This window comes from Pseudorasbora parva, chromosome 25 (assembly GCF_024679245.1).
Source record: "Pseudorasbora parva isolate DD20220531a chromosome 25, ASM2467924v1, whole genome shotgun sequence".
Lineage (NCBI taxonomy): Eukaryota > Metazoa > Chordata > Actinopteri > Cypriniformes > Gobionidae > Pseudorasbora > Pseudorasbora parva.
In genome coordinates, this window is record NC_090196.1 from 4,369,330 (window position 1) to 4,392,360 (window position 23,031).

General features: G+C 39.3%; 1 protein-coding gene across 2 annotated transcripts in view; it reads right to left on the reverse strand.

Moving 5' to 3' along the window:
* Positions 1–1,045: 1,045 nt before the first annotated feature.
* Positions 1,046–23,031, reverse strand: part of frs2b (fibroblast growth factor receptor substrate 2b) — a 45,038-nt gene continuing 23,052 nt past the window's right edge. For both annotated transcript variants that reach the window (XM_067436018.1, XM_067436019.1), the window contains 3 exons: positions 16,727–16,885; positions 10,361–10,530; positions 1,046–2,607 (listed from right to left, as the gene is read on the reverse strand). In XM_067436018.1, the coding sequence (XP_067292119.1) occupies positions 1,624–2,607; positions 10,361–10,530; positions 16,727–16,885 (1,313 nt within the window). In that variant the 3' untranslated portion in view covers positions 1,046–1,623. The remainder of the gene's footprint in view (positions 2,608–10,360; positions 10,531–16,726; positions 16,886–23,031) is intronic.

A 23,031-nucleotide genomic window follows, 5' to 3' on the forward strand; every position in this document is an offset into this window, starting at 1 on the left:
CTGTAAAACGCTAACCAATAGACTACTATAATGACGCTGGCTTGTAAACGTGAGCATCGTGATTATTTGGCGTTTGAAAAAAATAAAACCCATGAAATCATATTCATATGACATGCTGAAGCATCTGCCACTGACTGTACCTGGGATGAAGACATTTCACACGCGCCGCCAGAAGAACACCTGCATGTGAACTCCTCTTGCAGTGTTCAGGGGAACTGTTAGTGCTGCACCGACCCGCGGGACGCTTTTATGAAGTTATTTGGCCGCCCCGCACCACTGTATACATTTTTACAACCCGCCCCGCACCCGCGACCATTAAATAGACATACGGGGTCCGCGGGTTATGAGACGACCCACGCATCACTAGTTCAGGGCTATCAGGGTTGTCCTGTCAACAAATGCACGCGCGATGGCATCCCCTGGTGTAGGATTACAGAGCTTACGACAGTAGTTGAGGACATTATTTTTTCCCAACTGTAGGGGGACCCCGAGAGCAAAAGTAGCCAAGTGCTGCTTTAACTAAGACGAGTTGAGCGGGTTAAAATGGAACTATAATGTGTGGCGGAATAGCACTTCTGAGAGTACTTCGACTCAGCGCAGTAAACAGTCCCGGCTGAAAAATCTTCTCCTCCTATTGAGACTCCTCCTATTCTAACTTGATCTCTGTTTGGTACCATAGTGAATGAACTGGGTTTAGTGGGCTAAGCTAAATGCTATCAGATCATCACCGCACGTCAGAGAGATTAAGAGCACACACTGAGACGAGAGAGGGATGGATCAACTCGTTTTAGTTAAGGGAATAACAGTTTAATATGAAAAAGCAGTGCAAGGTAAATTTGGTTGATGCCAAAAAAAGATTTAAATGGGGATTTAGTCTTTTTAAATGTGGTGAAATTACACTTCTTTTGATTAACAGATTCTCTAATATTGTATGCAAGTGATGTGTTCTATTTTTCCTGGATAACTGTAAAAGGATATCCATCTCTGATCACACTACAGACACCGGAACATAAAACGCAAATGATATTCAGCAACACAGATCATATCTGGATATGAAAGGCATGTTTATGGCAGGTGTAAGGGGGGCCACAGTGCATGTATTATAATGTACAGCTTCAAAACTAAAAACCTCAATCAAACAAAATAGACTTTTATTGTGCCAAGTATTGAAATCTACTATACGAAGCCAAAAATTCAAAACGTAGTGTGTGAAGTTATCTTTAGATACAGATTTTAAAACAACTTAGTCACTTGATAAAGGGTAAATAAAGAAAAACAAACATATTATCAGTAATACTGATTTGTACCGTATGGAACGGACCTGTGGAATGTTGTCCAACCTTGTTATTAACATAATAAAACAAAAATAAACAGGCACTGAAAAACGAGTGTAAGAAAAGTAGTAGTATATTACCATAGGAATAAAATGAAGGTATATGGCGAGCTTCTCTGTTAATTTTCTCAAGCCAACATGAGACAGAGTGACGCTCTTTCAACTACATGAAATCCCTACAAGTGTTACAAACAATACAACATTCGTGATATTAAGTCCACCTGCCTTTGGAATAAATTTGGAAAGTTTTTGAAACAAACAGGAGTGTCTTCCCCGGTACCAGGGACAGGTCACATGGGCAGATCAACACTGTTATGGCGCGTTTTCCTGGAGGTACCATCGTAACGGGGCAGTGCTTTCTGGAGGCTTGACATGGCAGCCGTGCGCTCCACGTCTATGACTGCATAGAGCTCTGTCCTGCGGGTGGGCGTCTGGGGCAGAGGTGAAGTGGGGGTCTTTGGGGTCTGAGGGTTGCTAGAGTTCTCCGTCTCAGTCTCCACCTCGATGTAGTTCAGTCTGTGGGACTCTAAACAGGGGCGGCGGAAATCAAAGTTAAAGAAGGTCGGTGCGGAGCGGTCCCGCCAGCGGGCCGACTCTACCTTGTTAGCACTGAGGGGGGCGGTCACATTCTCCGTGTTGATGTAGTAGTGAGTGGGGTCGGGGCTGTACTGCCGGTGGTTGTGGAAACCGTTGATGGGATGCGACTGAAGCTCTGCAACCTCTTCCCCGTCCTCATCTTCGGAGCCACCCTTTGGGTGTTCTCGCAAAGGAGGCAAGGCTGGGAGGTTCTCATAGTCCAGCAAAGCTGTTCTTCGCTGGGCCGAGTTGTTGACGTTGGCCTCAGGAGTGAGAGGCGGCGGCCGAGTCCGGCGCCGAGAGACCGAACCATTAAAGTTCTCTGGAATGATCGAGACTTCGGGAGCGACTTCCTCAGATCTGTCACTGTCAATCGCATCTGTGCTGCTTGTGTTTTTAGGGTGGCAAATAACACTCCCATTTGAGTTCTGGGCTGAGCTACTCGCCCCTCCCTCTGCCCCAGCACACGGCTGTTCTGACAAACTGGCCTCTCTCTGCCTCTGTCTCTGCACAGGGGTCGGGCCCAACACAAACCGAGCACCTTCAGGCTCCAGCTGCACTCGAGGACCAGGATCAGGGGCCTCTTGAGGGATGGTTTCCTCTCCATCAGGAAGCGAGACATTCAGCACTGCAGGAACATCTGAAACACTTGGGCTGTGCTGCTCCAGCAGACCAGTGGTGTTCACATAGGTGTGTCCCTGAGGAGACGGAACAGAAGACATGCTTTAGTGACGACTGCATCTTTAGTGGCATGACATTTTTAAAGGAGCTGTATGTAAGAAATGTATTTCAATGAATCATAAAATGGCTCTGATATGTCACTAGACATTAAGAAATCATGTTCATTTCAAATACTTCTATCACTGACAACAGTAGTCCGGTCAGGATATTGTCATTATAAAGTTGCTGTTTTTGATCAGCTGATGTTGATGTTGACATGTTGTGTTTTGGCCTGAAGCTCCGCCCTCCACCTATCACGAAGTCAGTAGTGTTTCGGGTTGCCAGATCTGCTCTAGTTAGCACAGCTGAGCTACAAACGTTCCTGCTGATCCTGCAGCCAATCTGGGGGGGGGATACACCGCTCTACTGTCATCTGAAAGTGACTGCAGTACCAGTTTTGGCCACAATCTCACATACACTTCCTTTAATAAGAATAAATAGGGCAGGGCAATTTTTAAAATTTTCACATTTCATGTTTTTTTGTGCACGCACAAAAAAGCAAGTACAGAAGTGTGTTATCTTTTGCATCTTATGAATAATTATCATGCTTTAATATTTACATTGGTAAGGATTATAAGCACAGGCAATTGATAAACTTTAGTGACGATGCCACACTTGCACCATCTGGACAATGAAATCATGTGATCAGGCAGTCCTTAAAGGGTTAGTTCACCCAAAAATGAAAATTATTCAATGAATTACTCACCCTCATGCCGTTGGACACCCGTAAGACTTTCGTTCACCCTTCAGAACACAAATGAAGATATTTTTGTTGAAAGCTGAGAAAGGCTTCAGAAACGCCTCCATTGGCATTCAGTCCATTCCCACTGACCCACTCACAAGACCCATTAAAGGCACTAAAGACGACATTACAAAGTCCATCTCACTACAGCGGCTGTACAATCATTTTACCAAGCGACGAGAATAGTTTTTGTGCACAAAAAAAATCAAAATAACGACTTTATCCACCAAGTTATTGACGTGAACTCGACGCATGCGCGAGAATATGACGCAGCTCCACCGTTTGAATACATGACCCGGAAGAGGAGGAGCGCCGCTATCGCATGAGTTCACATCGAAGACCTACACGGAAGACAATAATCTTGGCGGATAAAGTCAGTATTGTGATTTTTTTTTTTGTGCACAAAAAAATCTAAATAATGATCTGGAACTCATGCGATAGCGGCGCTCCTTCTCTTCCGGGTTATGTATTGAACGGTGGAGCTGCGTCATATTCTCGCGCATGCGTCGAGTTCACATCAATAACTTGGTGTTTAAAGTTGTTATTTTGATTTTTTTTGCGCACAATAACTATTCTCGTCGCATTGTAAAATTATTGTAGAGCCGCTGTAGCGAGATGAACTTTGTATCGATGCCTTTAGTGCCTTTATGGGTCTTGTGATTGGGAATATACTGAATGCCAATGAAAAACAAAAATATCTTCATTTGTGTTCTGAAGATGAACGAAGGTCTTACGGGTGTCCAACGACATGAGGGAGAGTAATTAATGAAATAATTTTCATTAACTTTTTTCTTGAGGAGCACTTGTGCTCCTAATTTAAAAAAATTAGGAGCACAGTCAACAATTTAGGAGTACTTTCTAATCCATCAAACGCATTCCAATTATAACTTTCCCATTACAGGACGATATGTGTCCCTTTAAATTAATGTCCAGGGGCATTTTTACCATTATAAGAGCAATGTTTTCTAATCTTATTAAATGTATGCATCATCTGTCAATTTCTTAAATTAAAATAGAAAAGTTGTTTTTAAAATCTTAATTTAAACAATAAATTCAGTTAGAACAATTTCTAACAGTTTCCAATCAAATGAGATATGCATCAAAAGATCCATTTTTGCACTGCAGAGCTCTATCTGAAGTGGGATTTAGATACATTTACATGTGTAAATTATGTTGTATGAATGTTTAACATCTAAGGTTTTTTTTTTTTTGGAATTTAGAAATATGTTCAAAATAAACTTTAAAAGTTTAATAGTTTAAATAAAAAGTCCATGCAAAGTATAAATATGAAAGTAAAACCGCAGTAGGTGACGGGAATTCATCCAGTCAATAGTTCAAAACACAGGTTAATTTGAATCGAACCGCTTGGAGATGCGAATTAGTTCTGGACTGGTGTGGCTTTGATTTTCACTAAATACACAGTGTTGTGGCTAAAACGTTGTTACTTAATATCAACTTGTTTATTGGACTTTTGTACAAGATTAGTATCACATATGCAATCATACCAGTACTCGGACAGCAATTAAGCCGTGACTTTTGGCGCTCTGGCGCTTCATAAACAGAACCGCATGCGTCTTGCGCAAGAACATTGCAGCCGGATCTACTTCTCTCCGTTTGTGTCTATAGCGAGTCGCGCAGATACTGTGCTAATCCGCAGCGGGACACTTGTTTTATGTGTACCATAGTGATTCAGGATTTAGACAAAAACACGGTTTGGAAAAAAATCTTCATAATATACTTGCTCATTTTATACATTTAGTATTTTTTTTAAACAGCATGTGTGATAAAGATTGAACTCAAGAACTCAAGGGCTTTCTAAATGTATTATTATATTTTTTGATGGCATATTTGCCCCAAGCATCCGTTCATTTCTGAGCTTGTTTATGATAATCCAAATGTGGTATTTCCAGTTCATTTTGATTTGACTGTAAATCATCAGCACGAGGCATCTGGTAGCTAAAGTGCGCATGGCTGCGTCTTCAGACCCGTTTCACCAAACAATCGTTGTTTAAGTGTAGTCCGTCCGTCGCACACGTTTTTGCACTTCTTCTGCTGACTGAAGGCATGAAAAGCAGTTGATTGCAGTAGGAAACGTAGCCTAACAGTTTCTCAGTGTTGATGCACTTCGGGAGTTGTAGTTTTTATTCTAATTGTATTACACATCCATTCATGAGAATCGATCGGGTCACTCGCACCGGTGCGCCTAAATATTTTTTCACAGTCGCACGCAGTAATTTTCAGGCGTAAATGCGCCCAAAATGGGCGCTATGTAGAGCCCTGTTAACAGTGACTTGCTGCCGCCTACTGGCGGTTTTAAAGTATCTTTTCATGGTTTTAAATAATTTCTAATATTAGTATTAAACGTTATGTGTTTAAAACATCAAAACATTATGTATGCATAACTGCAGGCTATTAGTCACCTCTAAGCTCATTAAATATTCTGTGTAAATGCCACTTCTGTGTTAGAAAATGCTCATAAAAGGAAAAAATAGCTTTAAATGTTTTTGAAAAGATGATTTCTGTCACTGCTGACCTATAGGGATCTATAGGGAACAGTGCAGCGGTTATATCCTCATCTGTAAATGCTACTAATTCATGAGAGATCCATTTAGCATGAAAGCGCGTCCTGACAGTCTGTGTTAAACTTCACTGAACGAGCGCTGGTGCGGCGGGTGAGGGCATGCGCGTCAAACAGACAGAATACAGAGTCAAGAGGGGAACGATTAATATTTAACACAAAAACATTAATTTAGCTGAACTATCTGCTGATGGACGCTACATTTATTTTTAAAAGTCAACATGTTATTCAAGTATTTTGTGAGAGTAGTGACTGTACAGGAGTAAGAGCTAAAGTTGAATATAAATGTAAGACAATTCTACAGGATAAAGAAATGACAGCAACAAGTACTGTGTCCATGGAGAGTATGAGAGAGTGTGTGTATAAAAACCATTATGCCTATGGAATGTCCCCACAATTCACAAAAACAAACGTGTGTTGTGTTTGCTCCTGCAGAACATTCCTCTTATCTAGTAACACTGAGTTTGTGTTTTTGTTTTTCTTTAATATCATTTTAATGTAGGGATTTAAACTCTTTTTGCTTAGTAAGGTTTTTTTTTTTTGCACAATGTATAGCACAAACATACCCTTAGTAAAATGACCATGGTTCTATAGATAGTAAAACTATGTTTTTGTATAACCACACAAATACCATAAAATATGGATTTGAAGCCAAATTGTGGTTAATTTGTGGTTACCACTGAATAACTACAATAACCCTGTTATTTATTTATTTATTAATGAATATTATTATGTAGATATATTCACTATGTCTGTGTTCATAGCACTTAGTTGAAGGACAGCATTGGGCAGGATGTGGAATGGTGTCTTTTTCCAACAACAAAAAGGGGGGGCTCTTATCTGATTAATCAAAAAATTAATCGGCCAACTAATCGATTATCAATTAAAAATCATTAGTTGCAGCCATAAAATTCTGTTTCAAAATGTTTCCAAACATTATTTACATGTTCCCCATACTCCACAAAAATCCATTTTTATTTTTAATTTTAACGGTAGCCTATTCAGAAAGAAAAATGAAGAGAATAAGTAGACTATAAAATAAATAAATGATAGTGTCATTCATTCCCTGTCATTGTGAATGGGATTTGAGACTGGTTAGGGCTTTGAAAGGCAAAAGGAAATAAAACATTATTCATTAAAAAACATCCACTGTGTTTTGTTAAAGAGTTAGTTCACCCAAAAATGAAATGTATGTCATTAATGACTGCCCCTAATGTCGTTCGTCACCCGTAAGTAGAGGTTAGATCGGGCTCAAAAAATCAAGCCCGACCCTACCCGAGCCCGTGCACGTTGTGTCCGAGCCCGGCCCGGCACATTAACTGTAATTATGAGCCTGAGACCGATTTAAACCCGACCATTGTTCAATGCGTGGGCGTTTTGACGAGAACAAGCCTGTAATGAGCAAAGCGCAGCGAAGCGGACTGGTGAGGCTCATGATAAAACTAACATTAATAAACTTAAATGAGTTGATAACATCGCTGCTTTCTCCACAGCAACTGTACAGTCGAATCATATTTTGTTGCAGTATTGTCATGTTTAACACTGTGAAGCTGCTTTGAAACAATCATCATTGTAAAAGCGCTGTAGGCTATAAATAAAGCTGACTTGACTCCGCTCAATAATCCGCAGGCGCGCGCTCATGATCCGCTCACCGCTAAACTGATGTTTGCTCAAATCCAGCTCAGACATTTATCTGTAGCTTACTTTGTTGTTGCCATTAAACAATGTTGTTTTTCCTTCATATTTATGTTTAAATATTATAATATTATTTTTGCATATTTCATCTGATTATGATGAGTGAAAAGATGCGAGTGGGTCAGAAATGATTTTGGTGGTTATATTTAGTTTAATATTAAGTTTTGTTTTGTAGAAAGCATTTATTTCGTTTTGTTTAAATTGTATCTTAATTTTAAAAAAGGTTTCTTAGGCCAATTGCCTGGATTTAATAAATAAGAAGCAAATAGCAGACATTAATCGTGAGGTGAAGTCGTGGGAGTGATTGCTTTCATTGCTCATGAACTGGAGCGCGCGTCATAAATAAACCGAAACTCAGCAGCTACTCGCCTCACAGACATGAGAAATATGCGTATAGAAAGCTTGAAATGTCCACTTTTAAATGAAACGATTCGAAGATATTTAATTAAGCAAAGTGCAGTGTTCACTCTTCAACTGTTCACTGTCAACTCTTGACTCAGAGCGTTTCTGTTCAGACGCTGCGCTCTATCACTGCTCGAGCTGTGAGTTTAACACGCATCTTTACACTAATCCTGACTTGTGCAACTTTGTAGCCTACACATTTGTTTCTAAGCTGTTATATTAGTTCTTACTTTGCTAAAAAATATATATATAAATTCTGATAGCTAATAGCTTTCTGCCCACCCAATTAGACTAGTAGAGTAGTCTAATGATTAAAAAAACAAACGCTTGGCCCGGCCCTACTTGGCCCAAGGATAGTGCCGGGAAATCTCGGCCCGACCCGGCCCGTGGGTCGGTTCGGGCAGAGAATCTAAACTCTACCTGTAAGACCTCCGTTCATCTTCACACACAGTTTAAGATATTTTATATTTAGTCTGAGAGCGTATGCAAGTGTATGCACACTATACTGTCCATGTCCAGAAAGGGAATAAAAACATCATCACAGTAGTCCATATGAGACATCAGTGGGTTAATTAGAGTCTCTTGAAGCATCCAAAATACATTTGGGTCCAAAAATAACAAAAAGATGCGCTGTGATGAGCTGATCTTGAATTCTCCTGTTATGACATCATACCAGGAAAGGTTACCGCCCCTTCCTCTGCTTTGCCCGATCAGAGAAGTAGAGAATGAATCAGTTTATCAGTGGACATCAGCAGCACAGGCTTTACTATATGGATTCAACAGCACCGCCACAAACAGTGAGTAACAGTGTTCATTAATGCCTGATCTGGGATCAGTGAGTTTTGATGTGTAGCTAATCATTCAAGTTCACTCAGACTTTCTTTCTAAATCGTTTAAAACTGTCAGTCCTGCAGCTGGCCGTCTTGATGCATCAGTGAATCAAGCCAGTGTCTAAAACAATCAGCTTCACCTCGTTTCTGTTAGCAGCATGAAACAAATCTGTTATTTAAATGATTAAACTACAGAGAGCGATCAAAGAACACTCTTTATAATGTTCGGATCGGTCAATCACCCGTTTATACTCAACAGAAGCTCTTACTGTATTCATGTCGATGTCGTGTTTGTTGTTAGCTGTGGTGAAAGCATTTTGTGAGAGAAACAACGTTGCAAAGTTCACTTGTTTATTCAGAGCTCTGATACAAACAAAATAAACCTGCGGTCTCAATAACTCGGTAGAATAACACTTCCTCAGCTACCTTTCCCCAGCTCCGTTTCTCTCTGTCTCTCTCTCGACTGGCAGGCAGCGCTACAGCTGCTCATGTCTGACTAAACCACGCCCCCTCCACACTCATTTTAAATGTAAAAATGTCAGCCAATCACAGCAGTGGGTGTTTTTACTGAAGACTCACAGCAGACACGCCTCTTGAAACAGAGCATTCTAAACAGAGGGCTAATATCAGTATAGAAAAAATGCCTTTTATTTCTAAATTATGACATTTTTTAATGTAAAAACCATACTATCAATATAAGTACACCCCAGGAAACATTATAAAACAATAAAACAACCCATGCCATGGGACCTTTAGGCCCTGTCCACACGAAGCCAGCGCTTTCCCAATCCGATCTTTTTTTTTCCTCGTTTCAAGAAATATCTGCGTCCACACGAGATTACAAAAACGGGCTAAAAACATTGTAGTTTGCATGCCAGGCCAGTGTGTGGCGCTATAATTCTGCCACAGAAATACACTAAAAACGGAGAAGAAGAGTTGAGGCTAGACAGGGGTATAGCAGTGGTCGGAGGTGAGGCGAAATCTCACAACAAAATAACAATAAATACATTTGCTACTTACAGGTATGCAGATACGTTAATTAAATAATGCGATATTGATGTGCACATGCCCAGTGTCCGTAGTTGTATCCCTTACCTCTTTCACCGTGCTGGACGTAGTGTGAGGACATCATCGTTTCAGAAAATATACGGATTCGCTGTACACACGAAGACGGAAGATGAGCGTTTTCAGATTTATCCGCTTTGGGACCCGGTTTCGAAAAATATCGGATGCATGCTTCCCAAACGCCGGATCCGTGTGGACGAAACGCTGATACAGTACAAAATTTATACGTATACAGCTAAACGCGTCTCCGTGTGGACGGGGCCTTAAACTATGTTCTGAAGATGAACAGAGGCCTTCCAGGTGTTGAACGACATTAGGGTCAGTCATTAACGACTTAAATTTCATTTTTGGGTGAACTAAACCTTTAATAACTAAATTTCCCAGGTTATTGATAAAGATCATCCGCTATTTTCACCTACCCTTACAGCCTCTTCCACAGGTAAGAGAGGGTGTGTGGACTCCTCGCCCAGTGAGGGAAGGCATGCGCTCCCCACAGATGGATGCCGACTAGACGGGTGAGAGGACGCATCCCCCAATGAGGGATACCGTAAGCTACCATTTGGTAAGGTGGGGAGAATGTTGCCAGGAGCTAAAGCAAACAAACAAAACTGTATATTAGTTTTTGTTTATGAATTTACTTACACATAAACACTGCATTTGACATAGAAGTAAACAGGTCATATTCGCAGTGCAGTTCATTGACTTCCACTCACACAAGTGAGTCATGAGTACACTTTTACACACATACGTAATGCTAAAGTCTAAAGACATCTGCAACAGAGATTAAACTCAAACACAAATAACGGTCTATTAGACACGATATCGCTTACATTTACAGATGGTTCTGATAAAGCAAAAGAGGAAAAGCAGCGCTCAGATACAGCAACAGACATTAGAACCACTTTAGTGTCGAGTGTAGATGGTCTTTTCTGGCTGTTCGAACAGTCAGTAATCCAGTCGAATGTGTTTTTGGTTGAAAGTAGACAAGCTCAAAACATTTTAGACCCCGTTTTGACCTGTATTTAGTGCCGTCCACTTGTATACCAGGTGTAAACAGGGTAATGGAGTACTGTACTAATCAGCTGAACATTTGTATTTACACAGATGAGCATAAATTAAACAACACTTAAAAATACCATAGTACTTATTTTTTTGCGTGTTGCTTTATTCATGATATTTATTTTTACTTTACGATAATGAGAACTGGAATGTTACAATGCAAAAATCTTTTCAGTCTTAAAATACTTTTAATTAAATATACTCATTTTCCTTCTTTTTTTTTGGAGTGGGAGATATGACCTTACAGATGTTCATCAGAAGTTTGATGAGATTCTCACCTCAGCTTCACATTCACAGTCAGCTCCTAAAAGAACTATTACAACTTGCAAGATATTGGCAATATTGTGAATGTGATTTTTTTCTGTGTTAAGTAGAGCTGTAGATTAATCATTAAAGATTGAGATCACACGATCTTGTTCTTAAATCACAAACAAATAAATAAAATAAAATAAATAAATAAATAAATAAAACCGTTGACATCTATAAGGTATGAAACAGCTTCACAAGCAGTCTTTTCAACCTTCTGTCTTACAATAATGAAAACGATCACAGAATTATGGCTGCACACTTAATCACATTTCTAATAGTGATTACACATACGGATGCCACAACTACGTAATTGTTCAAAGGCACAATTACAAAAAATATGCATGGTATGATAATGTTATACTGAAGCTAACATTAAAACTAAGAAACAAAACAAAACAGGTCCACTTACATTATTGTGCATGCTTAAGACTTTTTTCCCTTCTTCTACAGGTCAAAGGTTTTTTTTTTACATAGTTGTAATTTTAGTTTTAGTAAAACATTATAATGTCATGCATCTTTTATTTAAAAAAAGAATCAAACCAATGTATAGTTGACATTTGAGGCTTAATGCTATAGAAAAGCAATACAAGATTTGTAGGAAGAATGTTTAACTTATTTTCATCTAAAAATATAGCATGCGGTTGCTTCGAACAATGTCAAAACATGTCAATTCAATGTAAATTGTGATAATTTACTAAATTATTAAATAATCGCAATTACAATTTCAAGGGAATAATCAACAATTATGATTTGTCATTATAGTGCAGCCCTACACAGAAGTAATGATATAAATATAGTTCAAGATAAACACTGATGTCTACGGTAGTTTTCAAAACAGAGTAAATCACCTTTTGAAAGTAGCATAAAGCTTCAAATAAAGATTATCAATTACACTGTTACGCCAGTAGGTGGCGTTTATTTAAAAAGTGTTTGTCATTGAATCACTCATTTAAAAGTTAAAAAAACACTGATTCATCCAGTAATGAAACTAGTGTAGCCTTTATGAATGAATTGTTGAAACAATAAAAGCAATTAAAAATTAAAAATAAAACGTATTCAATTTAATATTTTGAAAACAGACTGCAGCATTTAGTTATTTATTTAGCTGTCTATTCAGATTCAGTACCTCTATTTTAAAAAAATGGTGATTCTCAGTTTATCCAGAATCGTGCAGGTCTAGTAATTATATCCAAACCAACCATATTTTGAGTGTTTTATCCAACTCTGGTTAGGTGGAGGATGTTTCTGTTTGGGCTGTCAATTGATTCAAATATTTAATTGTGATTAATCGCACATTAGTATCAGTTCTAAATGTACCTTAAATTAATATGTTTCAAGTTTTTAAAACTCTAATCAACATGGGTGTGGACAAATACGCATTCTTTATGCAAATGTACATTTATTATTAGTGAAACCATACTCAGAGCATGAAGACTAGACATGTATCAAAGGTCACAGATGTTTTTCAAACAACTTGTTCATGTCTCTTAACCCTAAGCTTAAAAATTCAGAATAAGCAGTGACTTCTCTCCTTTTAAGAATATGAATAAAATTAGTGTTTTTACACTGGCAGTTTAATTCAGTACAGGGAACAGTTTGTATGAAAAACTGGTAATGTGAAAGCTGTCATGCGGACCTGAGAGCGCACCAGTACCACACCATACCTGGAGGAGGTCCATATTCCAACAGTAGGAATATAGTGCTGCCCCTTTAAGAGCTGGAATACAGTGCGGCCCCTTTAAGAGCTGGAATATAGTGCGGCCCCTTTAAGAGCTGGAATATAGTGAGGCCCCTTTAAGAGCTGGAATATAGTGCTGCCCCTTTAAGAGCTGGAATATAGTGAGGCCCCTTTAAGAGCTGGAATATAGTGCTGCCCCTTTAAGAGCTGGAATATAGTGCTGCCCCTTTAAGAGCTGGAATATAGTGAGGCCCCTTTAGGAGCTGGAATATAGTGCGGCCCCTTTAAGAGCTGCAATATAGTGCGGACCCTTTAAGAGCTGGAATATAGTGCGGCCCCTTTAAGAGCTGGAATATAGTGCGGCCCCTTTAAGAGCTGGAATACAGTGCAGCCCCTTTAAGAGCTGGAATATAGTGCTGCCCCTTTAAGAGCTGGAATATAGTGCAGCCCCTTTAAGAGCTGAAATATAGTGCTGCCCCTTTAAGAGCTGGAATATAGTGCTGCCCCTTTAAGAGCTGGAATATAGTGTAGCCCCTTTAAGAGCTGGAATATAGTGCTGCCCCTTTAAGAGCTGGAATATAGTGCTGCCCCTTTAAGAGCTGGAATATAGTGCTGCCCCTTTAAGAGCTGGAATATAGTGCTGCCCCTTTAAGAGCTGGAATATAGTGCAGCCCCTTTAAGAGCTGGAATATAGTGCAGCCCCTTTAAGAGCTGGAATATAGTGCTGCCCCTTTAAGAGCTGGAATATAGTGCAGCCCCTTTAAGAGCTGGAATATAGTGCTGCCCCTTTAAGAGCTGGAATATAGTGAGGCCCCTTTAGGAGCTGGAATATAGTGCGGCCCCTTTAAGAGCTGCAATATAGTGCGGACCCTTTAAGAGCTGGAATATAGTGCGGCCCCTTTAAGAGCTGGAATATAGTGCGGTCCCTTTAAGAGCTGGAATATAGTGCAGCCCCTTTAAGAGCTGGACTATAGTGCGGCCCCTTTAAGAGCTGGAATATAGTGCGGCCCCTTTAAGAGCTGCAATATAGTGTGGCCCCTTTAAGAGCTGGAATATAGTGCAGCCCCTATAAGAGCTGGAATATAGTGCAGCCCCTTTAAGAGCTGGAATATAGTGCAGCCCCTTTAAGAGCTGGAATATAGTGCAGCCCCTTTAAGAGCTGGAATATAGTGCGGCCCCTATAAGAGCTGGAATATAGTGCAGCCCCTTTAAGAGCTGGAATTTAGTGCGGCCCCTTTAAGAGCTGGAATATAGTGCTGCCCCTTTAAGAGCTGGAATATAGTGAGGCCCCTTTAAGAGCTGGGATATAGTGCTGCCCCTTTAAGAGCTGGAATATAGTGCGGCCCCTTTAAGAGCTGGAATATAGTGCTGCCCCATTAAGAGCTGGAATATAGTGTGGCCCCTTTAAGAGCTGGAATATAGTGTGGCCCCTTAAAGAGCTGGAATATAGTGCTGCCCCTTTAAGAGCTGGAATATAGTGCTGCCCCTTTAAGAGCTGGAATATAGTGCTGCCCCTTTAAGAGCTGGAATATAGTGCTGCCCCTTTAAGAGCTGGACTATAGTGTGGCCCCTTTAAGAGAGGCGCGTTCACTATTGAACTGCCAGTATTCGTTTTAACTGATTGTAATGTCTAAATTGAATTTAGTTCAATAAAACACATGTACTGTAAGTGGTGATGGTGTTAATGATCGACCTCAGATATGAGTGAGAGTGAGCTTTAGTGCATCACACTCAAACTCGGACTGCAGAGAATGTGCTCGGTGAAAAAACACACTTATTTCGACCTGGAGTCAAATAAAAGTTTACCAGATAGTTAAGTTTAACAAATATGGTAGCTTATGTAGTAGGGCTGGGACAACGCGTCGACGTCATCGATGACGTCGACGCAAAAAATACGTTGACGCAAAATATGCGCGTCGATTCGTCAGACTCAAAATAAAGATGGCGGCGCCGGAGAGTAGTAGCAACCATAGATGTACATAATAAAGTATATTATGTAATTAAGTATATTATATATTATGTATATCTATGGTAGCAACACGAGTGGCTCCTCAGACTTTCAGAAGTGCAAGGCTTGCGGGTTGGCGCGCGGCGCGCACGGAGCATCACAGGCATGCGCGCACGCGTTTTGTTGTCACGGCTACATAAACAAATTTCTGCACACAGGAAGACAGATGTTTTGGTAATATTTGATGTATTTTAATCACAAAAACAAACGTTTGCATCAAGTGAAAGCATCGGACACATTGGCTACGTTACCTACATAATAAGCTGTTTTAAATTTAAAATGTTCAATGTCTAATCGCGCTGATGTGACAGTGAGCAGTTTCATCCCAGGACTATTCCGGTTTTAAACGGAATATTGGCGCCCATAATGCACTCTACATGTAACTTTTTTCACTGTCATGCCGCGGATGCGCGTGGCGTTTCTGTTGCGGATCAGCCACGGGGCTGCGTGGCGTTTTCTCTGCCTTTGCACACTAGAAGCGTGTCTGACGCGGCGCTGCTGCTGCTATTGATGCGGAGGGAAGCCCTATTCTTAATGTTAAACATAAATAGCCTACTGATACAGCAAAGACAACGTCGGGAGTAGCCACATATCTATGGTATTGACGGCAAAATAGGCTACAGAATATCTCGTTCTGTATTGACAGTTGCAATATTTCAAAATCGATAATTGACGTTTTTTATTATTACAATTAGGCCTATTTATGTAAACCTAAAGACTTTCAAACATGAAAATGTAATTTAATAATATGTATTCGTGTCAAAATGATATATAAACATCTTTTCCTAATCTATTTGGCCCGGAGGAGACGCTCCCAACACACGTGAAAAATAGGCGCTCTTCTATTTCCAGCATGCACGCGTTTTCCGCGCGTCACAGTCAGTGTGCAAACGCCAACCTGTTAACATGGGAGCCGAAACAAAAACGGACACGCCACGCAGCCGAGACGCTCACACTTGCAGTGTGTCCCTGGATTTGATTAACCAACTTGTTGATATTTAATCGATGGGCATAGCCTGTAGGCTGAGTTGCATACATAGAAAAATCGTATAATATGTTTCTTTGTTGTAGGTTTATACTTATTTATTTGTGTGTGTGTGTGTGTGTGTGTGTGCGTGTGTGTGTGTAGCCTACTTTATGTTTTCAAGGTTTTATTGAATGCATTGCTCTTGTATAGTCTTACTTTGGAATTTTAAGAGCAATAAACATATATTGCAATGTTAAGGAATTCGTTTTTTCATTCAGATAATTAAATCAACATGTATAAATTGCTATTAGGCAATTAATGGGGAGATAATCGGGAATCGAATCGAATCGTAACCGAATCGGACAGGGAAAATTAATCGTTAGATTAATCGATGCATCGAAAAAATAATCGCTAGATTAATCGTTTAAAAAATAATCGTTTATCCCAGCCCTATTATGTAGGCTATAACTGCACTTGTTTCAGAGTAATGTTAACTATAGTTCTTTCCCTATTAATGTCTGCTGCTGCATTCTTTACATCTATGGCTGATCTTGATATCTCCAACTACGGGCCACGGATCAAACAGAAAATGTGCGCTGTGTTAATCCCGCGTTAATAAAATTAGTGTCGTTAAAATTCATTTGAGTTAAGGCGTTATTAATGTGTTAATTTTGACAGCCCTAGTTTCTGTTAATAAATGCTGATGAATGAATGAATGAATGAATGAATGAATGAATGAATGAATGAATGAAGTGCAGACATACTGGTTGGTGTGTGTGGTGTGAGAGGAAGGTCTGGTTCAGCTTGTGTGAGGGTGGGCTCAAACACCGGCTCCTCTACTACGCTGATGCTGTTATTATGCATGATGTCCTGCAGCATGTTGAAGATCTCTTCAGCACGGGAACACTTGAAGGCAAATATCCCTGCAGATCATGAACACAAACTGTTAAAAACACTTGCTGTGCTGCTGTAACACATGCCCAAAACAAGACACTAGCTGTTGAAAATGGTGGAATATAATAATGACAATAAACAATATCCTAATACATACACCTTAGAGCTGCACAATCTTGATTCAAACACCCACGCGATCTCATCAATAAAATAATGATTCGTCTGTCTATTTAAACGTGACAAAATCACACCAGAAGAAATTTGCGCTGCCATTGCTGCTGACCCAGAGAAAGCCGTAACTTGTCATGTATACAGGGTTCCCACTCTTTTTCAGCAATCTTTTTCCAGGACATTTTTATTTTTACTGTACTAATTAAAGACAAGGATCACGCTAAATATTGCTCTCTAAAACTTTAAAAGGTGTAATGTGATTTGCTATGACTTAATATGAGCCCTTAATCCAGAACTGCCCCGATATATATATATGCTGCATACAGTGAAATATTATTCGGATGTACATCATCTGTTCACTACGTGACTATATAGTGTTAAGTGTGATTTATTTCTGTGATCAAAGCTGAATTTATCTAATAAATGATCTAACTAATCATTCTCATATTAGGATTTGATGCTCAACAAACATTTATTATTATCAGTGTTGAAAACAGTTTTGTTGCTCATGATCATGCTGCTTCATTTTTGCAGAAACACCATACCATTCAAACATTTGTGGTAAAATGAAAAAAGAGAGAAATTAATACTTTTGTTGATCAGACATAGGCTACATTAAATTGATCACAAGTGATATTTGTAATATTACAAAAGATAATTTATTTAATAAATGCTGTCCATTGAACTTTCTCATCAAAGAATCCTGAAAAATAAAATGCATCATGGTTTCCACAATATTTTTAAGCAGCACAACTGTTTTCAACACAGATAATAATCAAAAATGTTTCTTGATTATGAAAACCTCATATGAGAGTGATTAGTGAAGGATCATGGGACACTGAAGAGTGGAGTAATGATGATAAATGCAGCTTTAATCAGGAATAAATCACACTTTACTATATTCACATAGAAAAGGCTGTTTTCATTTGTAATGGTATTTCACAATATTACTGTTTTAACTGTATTTTTGATTAAATAAATGCAGCTTTGGTGAGCAGAAGATAAACATTTCAAAAGCTGTCAGTTAGCACTGCATTATTCATATGATACTTTATTGTCAATAAATAGCCTACATTGAGATGGCTTGAAAAACACACATAAAGCATATATATTGTCGCAATCGTCTGATTGTCGTCGTCACGTTTCATCACTCATAACGATTGTTTTCCTTCAGCTGCAGCTCCAGCGTGACAGTAAGTTTCTACGAATCCACTTTTGGACTTTCTGTGAGCGCGCCCTCCTCATATTTAGATACGAATAAAACAACAGGTCATGCATGGATTATTTTTTGTCTCTAAATTTAAATCTGGATGTATTCACATTGGGTTCTATGTATAAATACACTTGCCATGACCTCAAGAAACGCGCAATCAATCGAGGTAGAGAAAGCTGTCTTTAGCGTCCCGCTTAACGTGCCCGCCCTCGCGCAGGTAACGGCGGTTCGAATCCCGCTCGGAGCAGGTCGAATAGGAGCGGTGAGACCCAGTAAACATGCGGGGGGATGAAAATACACATGAAAATAAAAGTGCGGAGGGCACGTCCCCCCCGTAATCTACGCCCATGCTTGAATTGAACACTAAGCTTGCTTACTTCCATCCGTCAGACTCGCGTGGCATCTCAATAGCCAGGCATCTCATTCAATGGCGACTCGAGCTCAGTGTGCTTCAAGATTCTGACTCAAGTGAGCTAAGATTCTGATTGGCCCAGAGAAATGTCAGTTAAAAGAATTATCCAAGTTTGTTTTGAATGTTTAGTCTACAGAACATGGCACAGGTCTAGTAGTCTGTGCACAATGCACACATTATTTTGACATCAGTATTTCTCATCTCGTCCCATGCTGGTTATCACCATGTCAATCAAAACAATTTTGGATTTAATCCTGCATTTAAACAATTCAGTCTTCTCCTAAACTTTGCAGTGTAATTACTTAACTGCATGAAAATAATAATTTATGTGTAAACACATTTTTACACAGTGTGTATATTGAAATTGAACAGGTGTTCCAAATAATCATTTAGGTGAGTATGTATGTATGTATAATTAATGTGTGTGTGTGTGTGTGTGTGTGTGTGTGTGTGTGTGTGTGTGTGTGTGTGTGTGTGTGTGTGTGTGTGTGTGTGTGTGTGTGTGTGTGTAAAAATGCTCATAATAGAAAAAAATACATTTAATTTTGTTTGTAAAAGATGATTTCTGTCACTGCTGTGAACTGACCACCACAAAGAATATGAAGAATATCAAAACATTTAGGAGTCAGCTGATCACCAGCACAATAACACACTCTGCAAAATATCGTCTAATTATCTTTATCAAGAAAATCCCAGGAAAAATGTATATAATTTTTTTTGTCAATATCGCACACCCCTTTTTCCAAGTCAAATTAGTCAACAATTGTCCAGGTTTTCCACAATGAGCGGGAACCCTGTGTATAGGTATGAAACGGCTTCAGACTTTTGTATTTAAACAAGTGAAGTATTTATGAGCGAGTCTTTGAATCATTCATGACTTTATAGGTTTTTCTTTGTTTAACAAATCGGATTTAACATTTTAAATAGACTGTAGCAATTAACATTTTGTCTCAAAACCTCTAGTAAATTAGGATGGTTTAGTTATTTGTTAGGAATCGTAGGAGAACATCTCGGGTAAGTCTCAATTTATCCAGAATGAATTGTGCACACTGATCTATATAATGACTGATTGCTCATTGCGCTCTAAACTGCCATCAGGCGGTGAAGCCACCGGAAGAGTTCAAGCGGCCATATTACTATTCCCTACTGACAGAGGACATCATTGACATACAGCCCAAACATTCATCTAAAATTCACACGATTTGAAATGCCTCTCACAGGGCTAATTTTACAATATATGTAAATGAATAGTTACACCAGACATGTTTATGGTCTTTTCGGAGAGGATAAAAGTCATATATTGAAATTGTTGATGTGGGTGTGTCTACTGTCTACCTGCTAACTGGCCAAACACAAAAAATATATTTCTTAATGTAAATAATTACGGAGGAAATATTAAACATTAAAATAAATCTGTGTTTAGCTGCAGAAATGTATTTGAATAGCCAGTACAAAAAATATGAATACAAGCATATCTTACTATATTGTGTTAAAGTGCAACTCATCACAGACAAATGAATCGGCATTTAGATACAGTTCCCAAACGTGCACCTAAATGTGGCAAGCAAGGATGAAAATGCAGGCAATATGCTAATGTTTCGCCTTGACGTCACAATGAAACAGCATTGGATATATTTTTTTAACGATTAGTTTAATTGATTTACAGTCGACTCTTACTTTTGAGGCAATAACTTTATATACGATGCACTATCAGATTTAAAACTTTGCAGGATGTTTTCATTCACTTAGAGCTATGTTGCACACTACATGAAAGGTCACTTTCCAAAATCCATAATAGGGGCACTTTAAAATTCAGTTTATCACGCATCATATCGGAAATGAATCAGTCAGCGTTATTTGTCTGAATAAGTTATGTGTGTATTTTATTTTCTGATTGAGCAACATCTATATCACACTCTTAAAGAAGGTGCAAATTCTATGCCGTTTTACTAGAATTACAGTTTCCATATATGTGTTATGTAGACTATGTTGTTGAATGAATTCTTAATTTAACCATCGTTTAAATCAGTGTCTCTCAAACTTTTTCTGCCATTCCCCACTTTGGAGGTAGGGAAGGGCTCCGAGCCCCACCTGTCCCCAATCACCCCAACAAAATGGTAATTATCTAGGCTTTTAAGTTTGCCTGTTAACATTTATTTTATTAACATCACATTTAAACCTTTCATGCGTACAGTCAAAATATTTTAGCTGACTAAAAGTGTCAGCTGACTAGAGTGTGAGTTTTATTTTAAGGCAACGTTATTTTAAAACGTTTCACCTTAATGTTTCTATGGCAATGCGTCATGTTTATCACGTGACTCACCACAACCAAAAAAACGCTGTATGACAGATGTATCGCTTTTATTACGTTATTGAACCGTTTGAACAAATGCACTGCAGTTCAGAGTCCTGTCAATTGGATTTACAGCACATATATTCATCAGCATCTCCTGGAATAAGTGACCGGTGAACTGGGAGAAGAATCGAGCAAACTTTATAGTTACTTACACTATGTGTATCTGATATGAATAAAACATGTCAGCCAATTATATTTGAATGGATTGTTATTGCTGCTTCCATAGCCACTAGTGTGTATTACAAACTCTAACATTAAATGTATTGTTTTACTTGTACTTGTGTATTTAAATGTTACCTATTAAATTAAACCTAAAATAAGTGGTTGAAAACTGCATGATGTATGAGCTGAGCGCGTCCGCATCTGGCTCAGTGCCAGCCGAAGCGCGTCCCACCGTTTAATTCTGGCAGTGATGTCACGTCATTGAACATTCTAAATCCCTTATGTGGGTCCGTACTCTCAGGGGCATAGACATAAAAATCCCATGTGGGACCGCTCAAAAGGTTAATAGAGATGGGCACAAAAAATTAACACATTTCCTCCTGTTTGTCGCGCCCCACTTGTCATGTCTCTATTCCCCACCAGTGGGGCGCGCCCCACACTTTGAGAAACGCTGGTTTAAATCATTAAAGGGTTACTTCAGCGATTAGCATATGGCTTTGTATCAGTAGAAACCCTGGAGTATAATCAAATGATTGTGATTCCCCCCTCATATCCCCCTGAGACAAGAGATTTATGCATTTTATTTCTGGGAAAAATCCTCCCGTGACGCAAATTGACGATATTTGCGTCATCTTTGGAATGTTTGTCCAGAGGCTAAAGACTACAGCCAGCAGAGGGAGACATTTCCGCATGTTTTACACCCGCCCATGAGAGATGGCGATCACACTCACAGCACACCTCGCAGCTACAGGCACTCATTAAAACGGATGCTGAGCAATGTAAGTGTTTTAACTTCTCAAATTAATTTCTATGAAAGTTAAGCTTCCAAAGGCATGAACTGAAACGTGCCAGACTGAACACACGTTGTGAATGTATGCCGCGAGTGTGGTCGCGATTACCTCAGCTCTCATCACGAGAGCTCATCAGCTCATTTATGACGTTAAATGTAATCTGACTCCTAATCTGAGTTAGTGCTGTGAGACTCACACGGCAACTCGATAGTTATATTGAACACACACGTTCAGTATTTAATTGTAGTGTCTGTTCTCTAACTCAGTCACAAGCTGTGTCTCATTTTGTTAAATGTCGAAGGCTGCGTCCTCTGGAGGACATGTCCTGTGTAGGATGCAGTACGGAGTGTCCTCAATCAGAATTAAACAAGACGTCCTGCGTAGGACACACAGGCAGGAAGTATCACGTTGCTATCCCAAGAAGTTCAGCCTCATTGCGCTCTCACGGCAGTTATATTAATGAAAATTATTTATAACTTGAAAATGACTATGAAATGTTTCTTGTCGACAGCAATGTACTGTTCTAAACGTTTAAAAAGCACTAACGCGTTGTAATCCTGTTAACCACAATCATCTGTTTGAGGTAATAGAGCTTAAAAATAAAAACAAGCTTAAACTTACATTTTAAACACCACACCTACGCTCGCATGTATATCTGCTGGTGGTGCCGTTTTTCATATAATATAAACAAATATTTATGACGGTTGTTAACCGTTAATTCTTGGCGACGCAAAGAATTATGGGTTATCTCCAGCCGCGAAGGCTACACCTCATGCACACTCCGAAATCCTCTGAAAGAAGGACGCATTCGAAGGTCGCATTTGACGTATGCACCCTTCAAATGCGACCTCCGGAGGACGCAGCCTTCTGAAATGAGACACAGCTACAGTAATCCAGTAGCGGTGGCGTTGGGAATGGCCTCACAGGGCAGTGAAGCATTCTGGGAATTGTAGTCTTTCATCCCCATGAGACAAAAATACATTTTCTGTCTTTTCTCAGTCTAGAAAGCACCAAATTCAAAAATAATTTCACATTTCTACTACATTAATGACCCAGTTTAAATACAGATT